The following is a 20,060-nucleotide window of genomic DNA, read 5'->3' on the forward strand; positions in this document are numbered from 1 at the left end:
GACAGGACAACGAAGGAATTTCAGGACTATCAAAGAGGTCAGGATGGAAGCAAGATAACATATGGCTAGGTGACTTAATGGATATGAAAGTAAACAGCCCCTAAATAACAGCCCCCACATAAATCTGAAGATTGCCTCCTCATCTCTGACCCCACATTCCTATGTCAGTGATAAGGTTTGTTTGATTAAGAACCTATGTGTAAAAAGAAATAACTTTGTATCTTGTAATCCTATATAAACTGTTCCACAATGTTAGATCTGGGCACCTTCCATTAGGGAAGGCTGTCCCAGCTGGTAGATTCTGTTTTTATTCTTTTATTAATAAATCATAGTTCCAATAATTGAAATTCTGAGTATTTAAACTCACTTTGTGAAGTGTACCACTTCAACTGCCTTCCTTAGAGCCTGCATAGAAAGAGCAAAATTTGACTGAAAATTGACTCAAGGTGATTAATATATAATTAGCATTCCATTTACATTGTGATTTTCACCTTACCCCCCCTCCAGTGTACAAACAAGGTGAATCATGAGTAAAGTCACACAGACCAAAGTGCACCATGGACAAAATGACTTCTGTTCCTTAGTTACAGAGAAACTACTATACCCAAATAATCAATTCCTTCCCTGACAACCAATCAAGATAAAAAGCATTCCTGAAAATCCCTCACATATACCCCACCAGCCAACTCTCTATACACTATCTCTATCATAACACTATAACTCTATTCTCTTATAATAAAACTTGTTCCCTTGCCATGGAGTCAGCCTGAGTTATCAAATTCTTTGGATGAAACCCTATCATATCATATTTTCATCATATTTTGCCACCCATATCATCAGACATGGAGTTGGGAGGTCCTGGGTTTAAATCTGGCCTCAGATACTTCCTAACTATGTGATCCTCGACAAGTCACAACCCCAACTGCCTAGCCCTTACTGATATTCTGCTTTGAAACCAATGCTTGTATTGATTCTGAGACAGAAGGTATGGAGAGGGGGATTTGGGGGATTAAGTTGCCTGAGGGACCCTTTAGGATGCCACCTAGACTATACTCTCAACCAACAATGCAGCTAGAAACATGTTGACCATCCCTGAGACATGTTACCTGGACAATCACATAAATGTTAGCAATTGTATTGATTATGGAAAGAGTGTTGTGTGAAACATGAAAGCATGGGTATTAACAGCTGCTTCAGGTTACAAGAAATTGTACTTCACAGAGATTTGAAGTAGGTCTTGCCTGTCAAACAGTGATTAAACGAACACAAAGGTAGCTGGACGTGGAGTCAGGAAGGAGTCAAGTGTGATATCAGACATTCACTAGCTATGTAATCCTGTACAAATCACTTAACCTCTTTCTGCCTTTATTTCCTCAACTGTAAAATGGGGCTCATAATATAGCACCTACCTGTAGAGGTTCTTATAAAGATCAAATAAGATAATAGTGGTAAAAAGCACTTAGTACAATGCCTGGCACATAGTAGGTACCATAGGAATGTGTTTTCCCTTCTCCTCTAAATACAATGTATTTCTTCCCTTTTTTCCACCCCTCTTACTAAGCTTTCCTCTCCCTGGCAACTTTCATTCTCTGTAAACTTTCAAGTCTGTAAAGCTCTTAGCACAGTGCCTGGCACATAGTAGACATTATTTAAATGTTTATTATTATTAAATTCTTCCTCTTTACCTCTGAACAATTGCGTAGATACCTTATCATTATGCCATTACATAGAAATAAGAAGTATGATGGGAAAAAGAATTAAAAAAAAAAAGCAGAAACCGAAACCAGATGCTAAAGTGTCTTCCTGAGTACTCCACGATTAGAGAGAAGTGAGCACTAAAGATAACGCAGTTGGAACAACCATCGGAGAAATGAACAAGCAAGAGAGGTTCCCACTGTCACCATTGTTGCTGCTACCTTCACTTCTGCTATTCCTTTGCCCAGAAGGTGAGTGAGACAGATCATTTGACTGGGAAAGGCTTTCTGGCACCAGCATGAGGAGAGGAGCTGGCAGCAGATTCTAGAAGGAGAAGCTAGGAACCAGGCTCTCCAGGGAACCTAGAATGAAGATCAGCTCCTGACACTTGAGAACAGAGGACCAGAGACCAGAGAAAGAAATAAGATATACTTAAAAGAAGTCCATATGTATCTGGACTCAAACTCAAGTGACTAACTTGACTTTGAAGGACTTGGAGAGAAAGAGTGAGTGATGGACCACCTTGGCTCCTTCTCTGAGCATGCTCCAGCATGGCAGACTCCTTATGAAACTGTGAGTTAGTCAACAAACATTTAGCTAGAGCCAGCTCTGTACCTAGGCTCCGTGCTAAGCTCTGAGGATATAAAGACAATCCCTGCATTCAAGGAACATACAGTTTGAAGGAAAGAATTTACCAACAGCTATGTACAAACTATAGATGGGATAAATTGGACATCACCAATAGAAGGAAGTCATTAGAATTAAGAGGGATGAGAAAGGGCTTCCTGGGATTTAATGGGGATATGAAGGAAACTAGGGGAATCAGGATGTAGAGTAAAGGAGGGAAAGCATCCCAGACCATGGAAAGTGCCCAGGGTTGGAAGATATCTTAGTTGAAAATCAGCAAGGAAGCCAGTGCCATTGGTCTGACCAAAGCTGAGTGGAGTTAGATGGTCACATTTCCTTTTGCCTCTCTTAGGGGAGCCTAAAGAGAACAATGTCTTTTGGGCTGCCATGTTACTCTATTGACTCTTTTTTATTTGTTTGTTTATTCATGTCATTATCTGACCTTGTCTTTCTCATCTCATATCTATAAGCTTTAAAAAAAAACAGAATGTAGGACTTTCTTTGTTATTGTTGTTCAGTAGTTTTGTCTGACACTTCATGACCTCATTTGGGATTTTCTTGGCAGAGACACTAGAGTAGCTTGTCATGTCCTTCTCCAGCTGTTTTTGAAGATGAGAAAACTGAGACAAATAGGGTCAAGTGACATGCCCAGGATAACACAGTTAGGAAGTGTTTGAGGACAGATTGGCCTGGCACTCTAGCCACTGAGACACCTAGCTGTCTCAAGACTGTAAGCTTCTTGAGGGAAGAAACCATTTTTCGTTGTTTCTGTCTTTATATCTCCTGTACCTATGCTTAGTGTGAGCTTACTAAACATTTGTTTAATTAAATTTCATCCAATTAGATTTGGTCCATAATTTTAATGTGTCTTTTTCTTCTTGTATCCAGCCTTTGTCAATCAACCTGTTGTAATTCCCAGTTTTGTACCAATCACTCAACAAACATTTATTAAGTCTCTACTATGTGTTGGGCACTGTGTGTCATTTGCAAATTTGGCAAATTTGCCAAACATAAAAATGATTCCTTCATTCTCTGACTGATTGACCCCTATTCATCTATGCATTTATTAAGTACTACTATGTGCAACACAAGTCAGACAAGTATTTATTAAGCTCCTATTATGGAACAGTTAGGTAACACAGTAGGTAGAGTACCATGCCTAGAGCCAGGAGCCCGAGTTCAAATCTGACCTCATAAAATTCCTACTTGTGGGATCTTGGACAAGTCACAACCCCTAGCCTTTACTGCTCTTCTGCCTCATTACTTAGTATTGATTCTAAGATAGAAAGTTAGGGTTGTTTTTTTTAAAACTTCTATCATGTGTCAGAAACTGTGCTAAATGATGGAGATATTAAAGAAAAGCAGAAAAAAAGAAAGGAAAGGAAAGGAGATCCTAATCTGCCAGTCTAGCTACCATGTCAAAAAGGAAATGAAATTAGTTTTTTCTTGTTGAAAACCATTTCAACTTGGTAGTCCTTACTTCTCTTTTTACATGTCTATAAATTATCCCTTTTGCAATGTATCCTAGAATGTTGGGAATTGAAGTCAAACTTGCTGAACTATGGTTTAGAATCCAAATTCAACCCCTTTTTTGAAATTTATGGCATTTGCTCTTCTTTTGTCCTACAATCACACTTTTTTCAACTCTATGATCTTTCAAAATTCACTGGAAACATTTTGGCAATAGCATCTGACAGTTCTTTTGATGGTTCTCCCAGCAAATAGTTCATTAGGAACCTGAGAAGCGAAGTTAAAATTGAGTCATTCTGCTTTCTCATTTTCTTCCTTTCTCATTTTTTCCATCTACTTACAGAAACAATCCAATTCCTTCTTGGATGTTTCTCCCTCCCTTCTAACAAGTTTTTTTTTTAGTTCACCCTTTTCATTGTCCTTAGCACTCATTACCAGCCACAGCTAATTCCAGGCTTTAGTGCTTCTGACATTATTCTTCCAAGACTGTGCCACAGTTTTGTATTCAGGTTCTATTATCTGCTTTTGCTTTTCAACTTCTGTTCATGCCTTTTAAAAACTGAGCTGGTTCATGACTTCCTTGTGAAACCACATGGGCCTCTTCAACCAACTCCACCTTTTGCCTCATCAGAATCATTTCTCCTTTTGCCTTCAAACTTTTTTTCTTTCTACATTGACCTTGTTGTTTTTTAAATAAGTAAACTGTATTATGAAGTTTTCCTCTTCTCTCTTCATTTTCAACATAATAACCACTTGATCAGACTCCCAGCAAATATATCTTCCTAGTACTCCACCCATGGTCAAGAGCCCTATCATTCCTTTAGTTTAATCCATAGACAAGAAGTTTTTCTTCCATTCATTATACCATCTTAGCTAGCTTTTCATTTCCCAAAACTACCTTCTCTTCTGAAGTCTACCAGTATTCTTGGAAATAACACTTAGCTAAAAATTTTAGTTTCTTATCCAAAAGTTCATAAGTCTTATGAAACACATGAACCAGTCCTTGCTGCCTAACCCTGAGACCTTGGGCTCACATAGAGTAGGTCTGGACACCAAAATAGTTAGTTTGCCTATTTGACTCACTGTGCCTTGCCTTCGGTTTTACTTGGGGGGAATCTCCAAAGAATAATCTGCTAAATATAAATAACAGAATCCTAACCTCCTACAAAAGCATTCAACATAACACATGGATATTGGGTATCCCATAGCTTTTATTTTGTCCCCTACAGAGAATGTAGGAAATACAAAGGTCTTATGAGTGCCCAGAAACAAATACAGAAACACATAAAACACTCAAATAGTCTATTTGAGGACCCCTGAAAGACAGATATGTTTTTAGGGATGAGGTGCTAGGCAAACTATCTTTTTTCCCAAGGACCTGCACTATCTGTATAAGTCATAGCAATAGCAGGGTTGGCAAAGTTCAAATCTCTTTCCTCCTTTATCCCCCTACCCTCACCTCCACAATCACCAACCCCACACACAAGGCATGATTCAGTCCTTCAATTGCAAAGCATTCCTCTGTCAACAATCCTCTTCCTTTTCCAAGAAGCATGATATAGAGATATTCTTCCTCTAGAAAGCTGTTACCTCAAAGCTCAAAATCAGAAACTCTCAACTTTGTGATTATTATTTGACTGCTCCCAAATCTGGTGCCGCCTAGAAAATATCCTTTCTCTGGCTGGAATAATTGTCAAGTCGAATGGTCTTTTCTCACTCCTCATCCTTCTTGACTTCTCTGTGGTCTTCTTCACTGTCACTCACCCTCTTCTCTTTGATATTCTCTTCTCTCTTTGTTTTCATGATACTGTTTGTTCCCAATTATCCCTACATATGTCCAACTGCTCCTTAGTGTTTTTGTTGGATGTTGGGACTTTTTTCATAGGAAGTTTTTTTATGGCCTGTTCAAATTCTTTTTTCTAAAATAGGTTTATTTAGATATTACTTTTCTTCTTTTATTTCTGTAAATAATCTTCCATTTCACTTAAATTGATAGATTTCTTGGCATATAGAATTAGGCAAAATAATTCCTAATAATTGATTTCTTCTTCAATAGAGGTAAATTCATTTTTCATTTTTGATGCTAGTATTCTGGTTTTCCCAATTGATAAATGGTCAAAGGTTACAAATACGCAGTTTTTAGATGAAGAAATCAAAGCCATCAATAATCATGTTCTAAAATCCCTCTTTATTAGAGAAATGCAAATTAAAATGATTCTGAAATACTACCTCACACTTATCAAATTGGCCAATATGACAGTAAAGGAAAATGATAAATTTTGGAGGGGATGTGGCAAAATTCAGACACTAATGCATTGCTGGTGGAGTTGTGAACTGATCTAACCATTCTGGGGGACAATTTAGAATTATGTCCAAAGGGCTATAAAAGAATGCATACCTTTTGAACCAATAATATCACTCTTAGGTCTGTATCCCAAAGTGATAATAAAAAAAAATAAGGAATGTACCTGTTTGTACAAAAACATTTGTAGCTACTCTTTTTGTAGTGGCAAAGAATTAGGAACTAAAGAGATATCCCTTACTTGGGGAATGGTTGAACAAATTGTGGTATATGATGGTCATGGAATACTGTTGTGCTGTAAGGAATGATGAGCAGGATGATTTCAGAAAGAGCTGGAAAGACCTACATGAACAGATGCAAAATGAAATAAGCAGAAACAAGAGAACATAATACACAGTAACAGTAATAATGTGGAACAATCAATGTGATAGACTTTGCTACTAACAGCAACACAATGACCAAGGGCAATTCTGAGGGACTTATGAAAAAGAATACTACCCACCTCTAGAGAAAGAACTGCTGGAGTAGAAATATACATGAAAGTATATGGTTTATCACTTGTTTATTTGGGTATGTGTTTTGAAGTTTGGGTTTAAAGGATTATTCACTTACAAAAATGACAAATATAGAAATATGTTTTGTGTGATAATATATGTATAACCCAGATTGAATTGCTTGCCAGCTCCAAGAGTGGGAGCAGAAGAAGGGAGGGAGACAATATGGATCACATAACTTTGGAAAACTTATATGGAAATTTGTTATTAAAATGAAAATCCAAACATAAAAAAGAATTATTGAAAATATTTTATTTCATTAAATAGCCATTTTTCCCTAGCATGCCTATACTTTTCTGGGTAGGTTATTCTTGGTTGTATACCCAGCTCCTTTGCTTTGCAAAATATTGTATTCCGTGCCCTTTGTTGTTTTAATGTAGAAATTCCTGAGTTTTCTGTTATCCTGATTAGATTCAATTGTCATTTCTAAGTCTATGATTCTTACATCTATTTATCCAGCTATAACATCTCTGTTAACTCCAATCTTACATCTTCCACTATCTATTGGACTTTTCAAACTACATGTCCCTTACATGCCTTTAAGTCAATATGTCCAAACTGAATTCATTATCTTTCCCCTCAAACTTACTCTTATTCCTAACTTTCTTATTGCTATGGAAAATACCACCTTCATTCTAGTCACCCAGGCTTACAATCTAGGTGTTATCCTCAACTCCTAGCTCTCTCTTACCACCCCACCCCCACATCTCTTTTATATATCCTTTTCTTTTTTATGACTTTGTCACCATCCTGGTACAGGATCTCATCACCTCATTTCCAGACTATTGTTGTTCAATTGTTTTTAATTCATGTCCAACCCTTTGTGACCCCTTTGGGGGTTTTATTGGCAAGGATACTGGAATAGTTTCCCATTTCTTTCTTCCGTCCATTTTAGAGATGAGGAAACTGAAGTAAACAGGGTTAAGTGACATGCCCAGGGTCACATAATTTTGTGTCTGAGGCCAGATTCGAATTCGGAAAAATGAGTCTTCATCTTCAGTGCCACCTAGCTGCTCCCCCAAGACTTTTTTTTTAAACCCTTACCTTCCATCTTGGAGTCAATACTGTGTATTGGCTCCAAGGCAGAAGAGTGGTAAGGGCTAGGCAATGGGGGTCAAGTGACTTGCCCAGGGTCACACAGCTGGGAAGTGTCTGAGACCAGATTTGAACCTAGGACCTCCCGTCTCTAGGCCTGGCTCTCAATCCACTGAGCTACCCAGCTGTCCCCTCCCCCAAGACTTTTACAGTAGCCTTAAAATAAAGGGCTGCTAGGTGGCACTGTGGGTAGAGTGTCCAACCTGGAGTTGTGTGATATGGAAATCACTTTAAAAGACTGATATATATTAATTTAAGGTCGCCAAGGAATTCAGCTATGTAATTCCCAAATGAAAATTCAAGTCAGCAGTCAACCTTTTATGGAGTTTTTAATTACTAACAGGAGGAAGAAAGGTATTAGAGAAAGAGAGAGAGAGAGAGAGAGAGAGAGAGAGAGAGAGAGAGAGAGAGAGAGAGAGAGAGAGAGAAAGGGGAGAGAAGGGAATAGGGCTTAAATACCCCCTCTGCTTAGGCTGGGCCAAAGACCCAAGGCCTTGGATAGCCGAGGCAAAGAAAAAAGATCAGTCCCTATCACTCACATGACCAAAATGGAGAAACAGTCTGAGGGCCTCCACTCCAAGCACCAGGCTCCAACAACCACCCTCTCCTCCACCCAGGAAGTTCCAGCACTCCTCAGCTCTCCTCTACCTCACTTCCTGTGTCTCCCCTGTGCTAATGGTGGCTCTAGCTTAACCCAGGACCGCCCAGAGGTCTGTCCCCTTTGCACGTGTCTATTGAAGGTCATATTCTCAAATAATTAAATCTTGAGCTTTGCTGCAGCCCTTCCTAAATCCTGTTACCTTGAGTAGGGTGAAGATTGTAGTTTCCAAGACCTGATTCTGTCATTCCAAGTATCTCTATTGCTATTGATCAGGAAATAGCCAAATCCCATCCTCTAAAGAATGGTTTGAACAGGGTTGAATAGTTTTGAAATTCACAGTTGGAGGATCTGGCCTCAGATATATACTAGTTATGTGACCTGAGACAAGTCACAACCTTATTTACCTAACCTTGGCCTTCTATATTAGAGTTGTTACTAGGATAGAAGATAAGGTTTTTCTTTTTTTTTTTAAGTAGCCTTAAGGTTTGTCTCTCTGATTTAAATCTCTCCATTCTGAAGTTCATCCACCACTTAGCTGCCAAATTGATCTTTCTAAAGAGTAGATCTGGTGTCAAAAATCTGGAGAGTCAGAAGCAGAGCCAGGAGGAGAATTAAATTTGACTAGCTTGGGCCCCTCTACAAAATGGAAGCCTTTACTCTCAGCAATGCAAAGATCTGGGACATTCCTGAAGGACTTATGATGGTGAATGCTATCCACCTCAAGGAAATATCTGTTCACATCAGTATATTTATTAAGGAAGGGAAGGAGTGGGGAGGAAGGAAGGAAGAAAGGAAAGAAGGCTTTTAAAAAAATAATTGTACTTTATTTTAACATTTAACAATTGATCATCATTACAGTATTGCTGTTACTATGTATAATATTCTCCTAATTCACTTCACTTTGCATCACTTCATATAAATCTCCCCAGATTTTTCTGAAACCATCCCCTTCATTTCTTATAGCACAATAGTATTCCATGATAACCATGTACTATGATTTATTCTATTGTTCCCTAATTGTTATGCACTCATTCAGTTTCCAGTTCTTTGATCCCACAAAAAGAGCTGCTCTAAATATTTTTGTGAATATAGGTCCTTTTCCTTGGATGCCTTTGAGATTCAGACCTTGGTATTGCTGGGTCAATGATTAGGCACTGTTTTGTAGCCCTTAGAGCATAGATCCAAATTGTCCTCCAGAATGGTTCAATCAGTTCACAATGTTACCAACAGTACATTAGTGTACCTATTTTCCACATCCTTTCCAGCATTTATTATTTTCCTTTTGTGTCCTGATAACCAATCTGAGAGGTTAGAGTTGTTTCAGTTTACATTTCTGTAATCAAAAGTGACTTAGAGCATTTTTTCATATGACCCTAGGCAAGTCACTTAACTCCATTTACCAAGCCCTTGCTGCTCTTCTGTCTTAGAATTGATATTAAGACAAAAGGTAAGGTTTAAAGAAAAAAAGACTGAAACCCAGACTGCTTGTTTTTTAGTCTTTTTTTTAAGCCTTACTTTCTGTCTTAGTACCAACTCTAAGACAGAAGTGCAAGGGCTAGGTGAACAGGGTTAAGTGACTTCAACAGGGTCCCACAGCTATGAACCCAAGTCCTCTAGACTCTAGGCCTAGCACTCTATCCACTGAGCTACCTAGCTGCCCCTGTTTTTAAATTTTGTATTCTGCCTAATTCACCTTCTTGTTTCTTGGTCTCTTCAGAACAGCTTCTTATGTGGAGTCACAAAGTATAGTCATTGTACTTTGGTGTCCAATGCTCTCCTGGGGATTCTACTTTTGATTTTTCTCAGGAAATCAAAAGTAAAAAGAAGAGAGCGTTTCATCTTCAGCTCCTAAATCTGGGCATGGTCTTCCAGTCCTCTCTGTCTCTGAATAAGATAACAGTGTTGAGTGTCTCCCTGGCTTCTACTTCATGCCAGGGCTTAGGGTAATGGTTACAGATGATGCCTTCAAGGGGAAATGAGCTCATGGGACAACATCCACTTTGCTTTAGACCTTGCACATGAGGAAATGACAACATGGATTTGTGTTTTCCAGATTGCCTGTCTCTGTCTGGTACCAGAGAGGTGATAGGAACTGTAGGAGAAACTTTAACTGTGCAGTGTTTCTATGAAAAAGCCTACAAGAATGCAATGAAATATTGGTGCAGAAAACAAATGTTGATTTTGTGTGACAAAACTGTTATTTCAACATCCAATGGGAATGGACGAGTGTCTGTCAGAGACCATCCTGAAAATCAAACATTCATAATAACCATGAAAAACCTCACTGAAGCTGATGAAGGAGCCTACTGGTGTGGAATTGACATCCTTGGATTAGATTCCTTAAACACAATTACTGTATCTGTTGTTCCAGGTAAGAGGAAGACTTCTCTTAGCCTCAAGAGCTTATGGAACCAAGAGCTATTCCCCACATCACACCTCCACAACTGAAGGCAATAAAATAATCCACAACTGGTTGTTGGCAACTCCAGATAATGTGTATGATCTTGGGCATAAATATGCACCTGTTTACCTGTTTATCCATGTAAATTGGGTAATAAGTTCCAAATTGTCTGAGGTTAACATCAATGGAATCCAGAAGACACTCACTGCATTAGTTGCACTGGAGTGGCTGAGTTCTCCAAAACCCACTCTCTTCCCTTATAGTCATGGACCAAACTAAGAGACTTACCCTAAGTGGCTCCCACTCCTTGGAACTGGACAAGACCCCACTTCCATCCCAAAAGACTGATGATTCCCCTGGGGGGAGGGAGAAGGGGTCTCATATCTACTGTGGTCTGTAGCCTAGTCATAGTTAAGAACAAGGAGATGTTTCCTAGCTCTGAGAAGACCCAGGCTGTAGCTCTTGTTCTGATTTTCATCTCCATGCAATTCTAAACCAAGCCCCAATTTTTGTGCGAATCTTGATCAATCTCAGGATCTAGTCACTTCCATCAGATTATCCACCTCCAATACTATGTATTCAATCTTCTATGTATTCAATTCTTTTACAAAGAAATCTGACATCTCTATAAAACTTTAAGATTTTCAAGGACTTTCTCCCCAAGCACTATTATACAGTACTTAGTTGTACAAATATTATTATCTCCATGTACAGATGAAGAAACTGAGTTTTAGAGTAATAAATTACTTGCTATAAGTCATCACAGCTAATAACCCCTAGAGTGAGGTTCAAACTCAGGTCTTCTAAGGCTCTTTCCAATGTGCCCCATTGGATCATCTTACCATGAAGCAACAAAGGAAGAGGCTGTCTAGACCTCTTAAAAGGGCCATGCCACTGGTCACTAACCATGAATGATACCTGCTGTTGTCAGAAAAAAAGGCTCAGGTGTCACAGAGAAGCTGTCCTGACCACCTTCAGGACTTCTCTGAAAACATCCAATGTTGACTTCTCCCTGCCATGTCTTCCAACTCCTCCCCACTGAGTAACTCATAATCTAGTGAGGGTTCTCTGAATAAGTCCCCTCATCTTCAACCCCTCAGAGGAAGACATCAAAGTCCAAGGAGGTATTACCTTGAGATTGATTTAAGTGAATCTAGGCCAAGAGCTCTTAACCCCTTTTGTGTCCTGGATCTCTTTGGCTGTCTAGTGAAGCCTAAGGGCCCTTCTCAGTATTGGGGGGTTTCTAATCCTTACTTTCTGTCTTAATGACAACTCTAAGACAGAAGGGCAAGGGCTAGGCAAATGGATTTAAATGACTTGCCCAGAGTCACACGGCTCAGAAATGCCTGAGGTTGGAACTGAACCCAGGTCCTCTCTACTTCAGGTTTGGAGCTCTATCCACTATGTCACCTGTTAGTATTTTTTTAACTACGAACCTGACCCCATTAGTATTGTTTTTAAATGTATAAAATACAGAGAATTAGAAAAGAAACCAATTGTGTTGAAATTCAGTTATCAAAGTAATTTTAAAGAATAAAATCACAAGGGTCAGCCACGTAGCTCAGTGGCTAGAAGCCAGGCCTAGAGATGGGAGATCCTGGGTTCAGATCTGGCATGACACTTCCTAGCTGTGTAGTAGCTCAGTTGCCCTTACCACTTTTCTGCCTTGGAATATTGCAATATCACATATCTATTCTAAGACAGAAGGTAAAGATTTTAAGAAAAAAGAAAAGGGGACAGCTGGGTAGTTCAGTGGATTGAGAGCCAGGCCTAGAGATGGAAGGTCCTAGGTTCAAATCTGGCCTCACTCATACACTTCCTAGCTGTGTGACCCTGGGCAAGTCACTTAACCCCCATTGCCTAGCCCTGACTACTCTTCTGCCTTGGAACCAATACATAGTATTGATTCTAAGACAGAAGGTATGGGTTTAAAAAAAAAAAAGAAAGAAAAGAACAGTCCTAAAGCCTTGGTTAAGAACTTCTAATCTAGATTTATATTGTGGGATTTGGTGAAGGGTAGTCCCTTCTGCTCCAGCAGGTCTCATCCCCCAGATTCATCTGCCCAGTTAGTGTAATGAATCACAAACTTCTGTAAAATGGAAATATACACGTGTTTGTATGAGAAAAGACTAAAGGACAATGCCTTGGACTTGATCTGGATTTTTCCTTTTCCCAGCACCTAGGGTGACCCCAAATACATATACAACCACATTACCAACAGAAATTCCAATGACCAATGAAACAGAGAGAGAGAAGACCTCAGAAGAGATTTCTGACCACAAGAAACTTCAACGGTAAGGATAAATGCAATATCTCTCCCCTGTAAGATTAAAAGTAATATCCAATAACTCCAAGTATTATATTTTATAAGATTGATTAATAATCACTTGAAGTAAAGGAAATAAAAAGACAAAAGTAAAAGCCTGAATAAAGAGAAGTTTTCCCAGCCATGTTAGCAGGAAAAGAAAGAGAGGCAGAATCACATACACTATCTCCAAAACGTAAGGATATAACATGAGAAGGAACATAGGATGCTGGGATTTAGGTTCTCCATCCTCACCTCTACCTCTTGATATGTCTTAGATTTTTTCAAGTCCCTGTTCAAATGCTACCTTCTGCAGAAAGATCACTCCCAGATACAAGTGCCTTCCTCTTTAAGTCTACTTTCCTTTTATTCAGTAGGTAACTTATTAACCTATTTGTTTATTTGTTGTCTCCTATGTTTAAAAGTAAACTCCATAAAAGAGGGAGGGGTAGGGAAGAGGATTAGACTATTAACTGCTTTGCATTTTTTTCTCTAGACCTTGGATTCTTGAAAAACCTGGAATATTGCTCTCGGTCCTGGGTTTCTTAATTATTCTATTAGTGGGAGCTTTGTTTTTGACTTGGAGATTGATAGTGAGACAGAAAAAAGGTGAGTGTGCCACCTCAGGCCATATCTTTTTTTAATTTACTTTTTATTAATTTTTTCCAATTATCTAGTATTTGTTTTTTCTCCCTTCCCTCCTTACCCCTCCATTTGGAAGAAAGAAAAAAAAAACTTGTAACATGTATGCATAGTTAAGAAAAAAAATTCTCACATTGGTCATTTCCAAAATGTGGCACACCACTTTTCTGTTATTCAGCATCATGCTTTGTCATCAGTCTTCTGAAATAATAGTTAATCAGAGTTTCAGGACTATTCATTTTTACAATATTAATATTTTAATATAAATTTATTTTTTAAAAATTTTAATATAAATGTATAATTTGGTACAGGAAAGACCTTAATATTCACACATTAGTATGTGTAGCAAATAAAGCAAAGAATCTCAGAATCTGAATAATACAATTTTAGGACCTTAGAGATCATCTAGACCAACTCTATATCAGTTCATTAAAAAAATCCCCTTTATTATTTCTTATAGAGCAATAGTACGCCATTCTATTCATATACCATCATTTCTCTAGCCTTTTACCTAATTAATTGGCTCAGTTTCTAGTTTCTAATTATTTGTCACCACAAAACAAGATGCTAGAAATATTTTTGTACATATGTGACCTCTTCCTCCTTTTCTAAAATAAAAAAAACCCTAACCTTCTGTCTTAGTATCAATACTGTTTAGAAGAGAGGTATAGGCTCGGCGACAGAATTAAGTGACTTTCCCAGGGTCACACAACTAGGAAGTATCTGAAGTCAGATTTGAATCCAAGACCTCCCATCTCTAGACCTGGCTCTCAATTCACTGAGCCACCCAGCCACCCCACCTTCTTTGATATTTTTGGAGGTTTAGGTCCAAGTAATGGTATCACTGGGTCAAAGAGTATGCCCGGTTATGTAACTTTTTTTCAAATTGATTTCCAGTTACCCTATATCTATTCCTCTCTGCTCCACCAAGGCAAGGATATATATGCAATTGCAAGTCAACTAAGTTTATTTTGGGATTTTTAATGCAATGATGGTTTGAGGTGGGGTAGACACTTTCAACATAGCCACAGTTTACTTCTAAGGCTTGCCAAAAGGAAAGACAGCATAAAAGCCATGGAAAGTTGGGAAGGGAGAGTTCAGTTGTCTTCAGAAAGGGATAGAAATAGATCTTCACTGTCCTTTGCATGGGGAATTTCCCTTCTCCACTTCCTCTTTTCACCACATACATAGCAATGCCATTCACTCACATGCTCCCTTTCTCACTGGGCATTCTTGGCCTTCAGGGAAGGAAGTAGTTGTTTCTCAGTGATCTCTTTCACAGGCTAAAGGATAATTATTTCCTCTGGTAGCTGGGCTTGTATCATTTTCCTCCAGTTTCACTATTAATCAATCATGTTGATGAGTTTCTCAGACCAGCTTAACTTTAGGCCACTGAGAATCTGAGGTTCTTTCTCTCTAAGGGCCCAGCAGTCCCATTCCTCCCCCTTTTAAAGAAACTTGAGCTCCTAATCACTGTTTACGTCAAAATTAAATTTCTGATTTAGGGCCACAAGATTCCCCCAACAACTTCTATACTTATTTTGCTCTCATCCCTGGGTTATATAGTCAAGGAAACCTTTTCAACCTACTTGAAATTTCTCATAGTCAATTCACACTTAAATCTTCCTTCCTTCTGAGAATATCTTTTCACCTCTCTGCTCCACTAAACTCATCTTCAAGAATATTACTCAAAAGTCACCTCTTCCTCTACCAGATTATCCCCTCCAGTTCCCGTCAATACATTCACCCTAGTAAATCCCACCCAATACCAACCTAACACTAGCTTATATAGGAAGGAAGTGGGGTACAGTGCATAGGCTTCAATAGAAGAGTAAGGACTCAAGTTGGGGACTCTCTGGTCTTTAAGCAGACCTTTGTTTTTGATGTGAATAATGGCTAGGATCCAGGTTTCCAAAAACGAAAGAAAACAGCGTGGGGACTATTCAGGGCCCCAAAGTTAAGAGACACCTCCAAATGAGCCATTGTAAGATTTAGAAGAGAAAATGAAACAGAAAAGTGGCATGGGCCAAGCTGCCAAACAGGGGCAGTGGTTGCCCTTCAGTTTGTCAAATAGCTCCAAGAAAGCAAGCAACTTCTCTAGGTAGCACAGTGGATAAAGGACTTGTCTTAGAATCAGCAGGACCTGAGTTTAAATCTAGCCTCAGATACTCCCGACCACTATGACCAAGTCACTTAATCTCTGCCTCTGTTTCCAGATCTGTAAAATGGGAACAATAATAACACTTAACTCAAAGGATGTGGGAATCGAATAAACTATTTGGAAGGCAGTATAGAAATGTTAGTTCTTATTATTATTTCCCCAAAAACCATACAAAGAAAAATGAGAGCATTTGAGTAAGGCTGCTAGGCTGGGAGTCTGCACATCAAGGAAAGCAATAGGAAAAACTGAGCGTCAATGAGATACAATTCATATAAATCTATCTAAAATGGGCTTCATATTTATCAATATTTACAATTACAATTTACAATTACAAACTTTACAAAAAAAGAGAGAGATGTCTTAAAGCCTTGCCTTCTGTCCTAGTATCAATTCTAAGATAGTAGAGCAGTGAAGCATAGGCAAATTGGAGTTAAATGATTTGTCCAGAGTCACATACCTAGAAAATGTTTGAGCTGAGATTTGGAACCAGATATTCCTGTCTCTGGGCCTGGCACACTCTCCATTGTGCTATCTAGCTGCTCCTGATGTATACGTTTTAAATAGGTTACTGACATGCCTCCCTTTTTAGATTAGGGATCTTAGGAATCAAGGATCATATTTCTCCCTTCTGATTCCTTATTACACATCTCCATCCAAGTCCAATATGGTACTCTGCCTACAGGATTAAATACTTAGTTGTACCTTACTAGGCAAATTTGTGAATTGCCCTTTACTCACTACCACCTCCTTTTAAAGTATTTTATCTCCTCTTTTATTTTTATTTATTTATTTTAAACAGTATTTTATTTGGTCATTTCAAAACATTATTCACTGGAAAATTTTTTTTTTCTTTTCCTCCCCCCCTACCCCGACCTCTCCCATAGCCAACGCGCGATTCTACTGGGTTTCACATGTGTTCTTGATTCGAACCCATTCCATTGTTGGTATTTGCATTAGAGTGTTCATTTAGAGTCTCTCCTCAGACATGTCCCCTTAACCCCTGTAGTCAAGCAGTTGCTTTTCCTCGGTGTTTTTACTCCCACAGTTTGTCCTCTGCTTGTGGATACTGTTTTTTCTCCTAGATCCCTGCAGATTGTTCAGGGACATTGCATTGACACTAATGGAGAATTCCATTATGTTCGATTGTACCACAGTGTATGAGTCTCTGTGTACAATGTTTTCCTAGTTCTGCTCCTTTCGCTCTGCATCACTTCCTGGAGGTTGTTCCAGTCTCCATGGAATTCCTCTACTTTATTATTCCTTTTAGCAAAATAGTATTCCATCACCAACATATACCACAATTTGTTCAGCCATTCCCCAATTGAAGGGCATCCCCTCATTTTCCAATTTTTGGCCACCACAAAGAGTGCAGCTATGAATATTCTAGTACAAGTCTTTTTCCTTATTATCTCTTTGGAGTACAAACCCAGCAGTCTTTTATTGCCCTTTGGGCATAGTTCCAAATTGCCCTCCAGAATGGTTGGATCAATTCACAACCCCAGCAATGAATTAATGTCCCTACTTTGCCACATTCCCTCCGGCATTCACTACTTTCCTTTGCTGTCATGTTAGCCAATCTGCTAGGTGTGAGGTGATACCTCAGAGATGTTTTGATTTGCATCTCTCTGATTATAAGAGATTTAGAACACTTTTTCATGTGCTTATTAATAGTTTTGATTTCTTTATCTGAAAACTGCCTATTCATGTCCCTTGCCCATTTGTCAATTGGAGAATGGCTTGATTTTTTGTACAATTGATTTAGCTCTTTGTAAATTTGAGTGATTAAACCTTTGTCAGAGGTTTTTATGAAGATTGTTTCCCAATTTGTTGCTTCCCTTCTGATTTTAGTTACATTGGTTTTGTTTGTACAAAAGCTTTTTAATTTGATGTAGTCAAAATTATTTATTTTACATTTTGTGACTCTTTCTAAGTCTTGCTTGGTTTTAAAGTCTTTCCCTTCCCAAAGGTCTGACATGTATACTATTCTGTGTTTGCCTAATTTACTTATATGTTCAAGTGGTGTAGGGTGTGAGGTGTTGATCCAAACCTAGTCTCTCCCACACTGTCCTCCAATTTTCCCAGCAGTTTTTATCAAATAGTGGATTTTTGTCACAAAACCTGGGATCTTTGGGTTTATCATATACTGTCTTGCTGAGGTCACTTGACCCAAGTCTATTCCACTGATCCTCCTTTCTGTCTCTTAGCCAGTACCAAATTGTTTTGATGACTGTTGCTTTGTAATATAGTTTGAGATCTGGGACTGCAAGGCCCCCTTCCTTTGTATTTTTTTTTCATTATTTCCCTGGATATCCTTGATCCTTTGTTCTTCCAAATGAACTTTGTTATGGTTTTTTCTAAATCAGTAAAGAAATATTTTGGAAGTTCAATGGGTATGGCACTAAATAGATAAATAAGTTTGGGTAGGATGGTCATTTTTATTATATTGGCTCATCCTACCCATGAGCAGTTAATGTTTTTCCAGTTGCTCAAGTCTAGTTTTAGTTGTGTGGAGAGTGTTTTGTAGTTGTGTTCATATAGTTCCTGTGTTTGTCTCAGGAGATAGATTCCTAGGTATTTTATTTTGTCTAAGGTGATTTTGAATGGGATTTCTCTTTCTAGTTTTTGCTGCTGAGTTGTGTTGGAAATATATAGAAATGCTGATGACTTATGCGGGTTTATTTTGTATCCTGCAACTTTCCTAAGTTGTTGATTATTTTGATTAGCTTTTTGGTTGAATCTCTAGGATTCTTTAAGTAGACCATCATGTCATCCACAAAGAGCAATAACTTGGTCTCCTCCTTGCCTATTTTAATGCCTTCGATTTCTTTTTCTTCTCTAATTGCTACTGCTAGTGTTTCTAGTACAATGTCAAATAATAGAGGTGATAATGGGCATCCTTGTTTCACTCCTGACCTTATTGGGAATGCATCTAGTTTATCCCCATTGCAGATGATATTAGCTGATGGTTTTAGATATATACTGTTTATTGTTTTTAGGAACAACCCTTCTATTCCTATGCTTTCTAGTGTTTCTAATAGGAATGGGTATTGTATTTTATCAAAGCCTTTTTCTGCATCTATTGAAATAATCATATGATTTTTGTTGGTTTGCTTGTTGATATGGTCAATTATGTGGATGATTTTCCTAATACTGAACCAGCCCTGCATCCTTGGTATAAATCCTACTTGATCGTGGTGAATGACTCTTCTGATCACTTGCTGGAGTCTTTTTGCTAGTATCCTATTTAAGATTTTTGCATCTATATTCATTAGGGAGATTGGTCTATAATTTTCTTTCTCTGTTTTTGACCTGCCTGGTTTTGGAATCAGTACCATGTTTGTGTCATAAAAGGAGTTTGGTAGAACTCCCTCTTTGCTTATTATGTCAAATAATTTGTATAGTATTGGGATTAACTGTTCTTTGAATGTTTGATAGAATCACTGGTGAATCCATCAGGCCTTGGGGATTTTTTCTTAGGGAGTTCTTTGATGGCCTGTTGGATTTCATTTTCTGATATGGGATTATTTAAGAATTCTATTTCTTCTTCTGTTAGTCTAGGCAGTTTATATTTTTGTATATATTCATCCATATCGCCTAGATTGGTATATTTATTGCCATATAATTGGGCAAAGTAATTTCTAATGATTGCCTTAATTTCCTCTTCATCGGAGGTGCTGTCCCCCTTTTCATCTTTGATGCTGTTAATTTGCTTTTCTTCTTTCCTTTTTTTAATTAGATTGACCAGTTCTTTGTCTATTTTGTTTGTTTTTTCAAAGTACCAGCTTCTAGTCTTATTTATTAGTTTAATAGTTCTATCACTTTCAATTTTATTAATTTCTCCCTTAATTTTTAGGATCTCTAGTTTGGTTTTCTTCTGGGGGGTTTTAATTTGTTTGCTTTCAAGTTTTTTTATTTGCATTTCCAATTGATTGATCTCTGCTCTCCCTAGTTTGTTGATATATGCATTCAGGGATATGAATTTTCCTCTGATTACTGCTTTGGCTGCATCCCATAAGGTTTGAAAGGATGTCTCACCATTGTCATTTTCCTCAATGAAATTATTAATTGTTTCTATGATTTCTTCTCTAACTAACCGATTTTGGAGCATCATATTATTTAATTTCCAATTAATTTTTGATTTGGTTTTCCATGTACCCTTACTGATCACTTTTTTTATTGCTTTGTGATCTGAAAAGGCTGCATTTAT

The 20,060-nt window shown here is 38.1% G+C and overlaps 1 protein-coding gene across 2 annotated transcripts in view; it reads left to right on the forward strand.

Annotated features, from left to right (window-relative positions):
• Positions 1–1,834: 1,834 nt before the first annotated feature.
• Positions 1,835–20,060, forward strand: part of LOC103093164 (CMRF35-like molecule 8) — a 28,526-nt gene continuing 10,300 nt past the window's right edge. For both annotated transcript variants that reach the window (XM_007481859.2, XM_007481860.2), the window contains exons 1-4: positions 1,835–1,946; positions 10,398–10,715; positions 12,922–13,039; positions 13,547–13,659. In XM_007481859.2, the coding sequence (XP_007481921.1) occupies positions 1,871–1,946; positions 10,398–10,715; positions 12,922–13,039; positions 13,547–13,659 (625 nt within the window). In that variant the 5' untranslated portion in view covers positions 1,835–1,870. The remainder of the gene's footprint in view (positions 1,947–10,397; positions 10,716–12,921; positions 13,040–13,546; positions 13,660–20,060) is intronic.

The sequence above is a fragment of the Monodelphis domestica genome, chromosome 2, assembly GCF_027887165.1.
Source record: "Monodelphis domestica isolate mMonDom1 chromosome 2, mMonDom1.pri, whole genome shotgun sequence".
In the NCBI taxonomy this organism is placed as follows: domain Eukaryota; kingdom Metazoa; phylum Chordata; class Mammalia; order Didelphimorphia; family Didelphidae; genus Monodelphis; species Monodelphis domestica.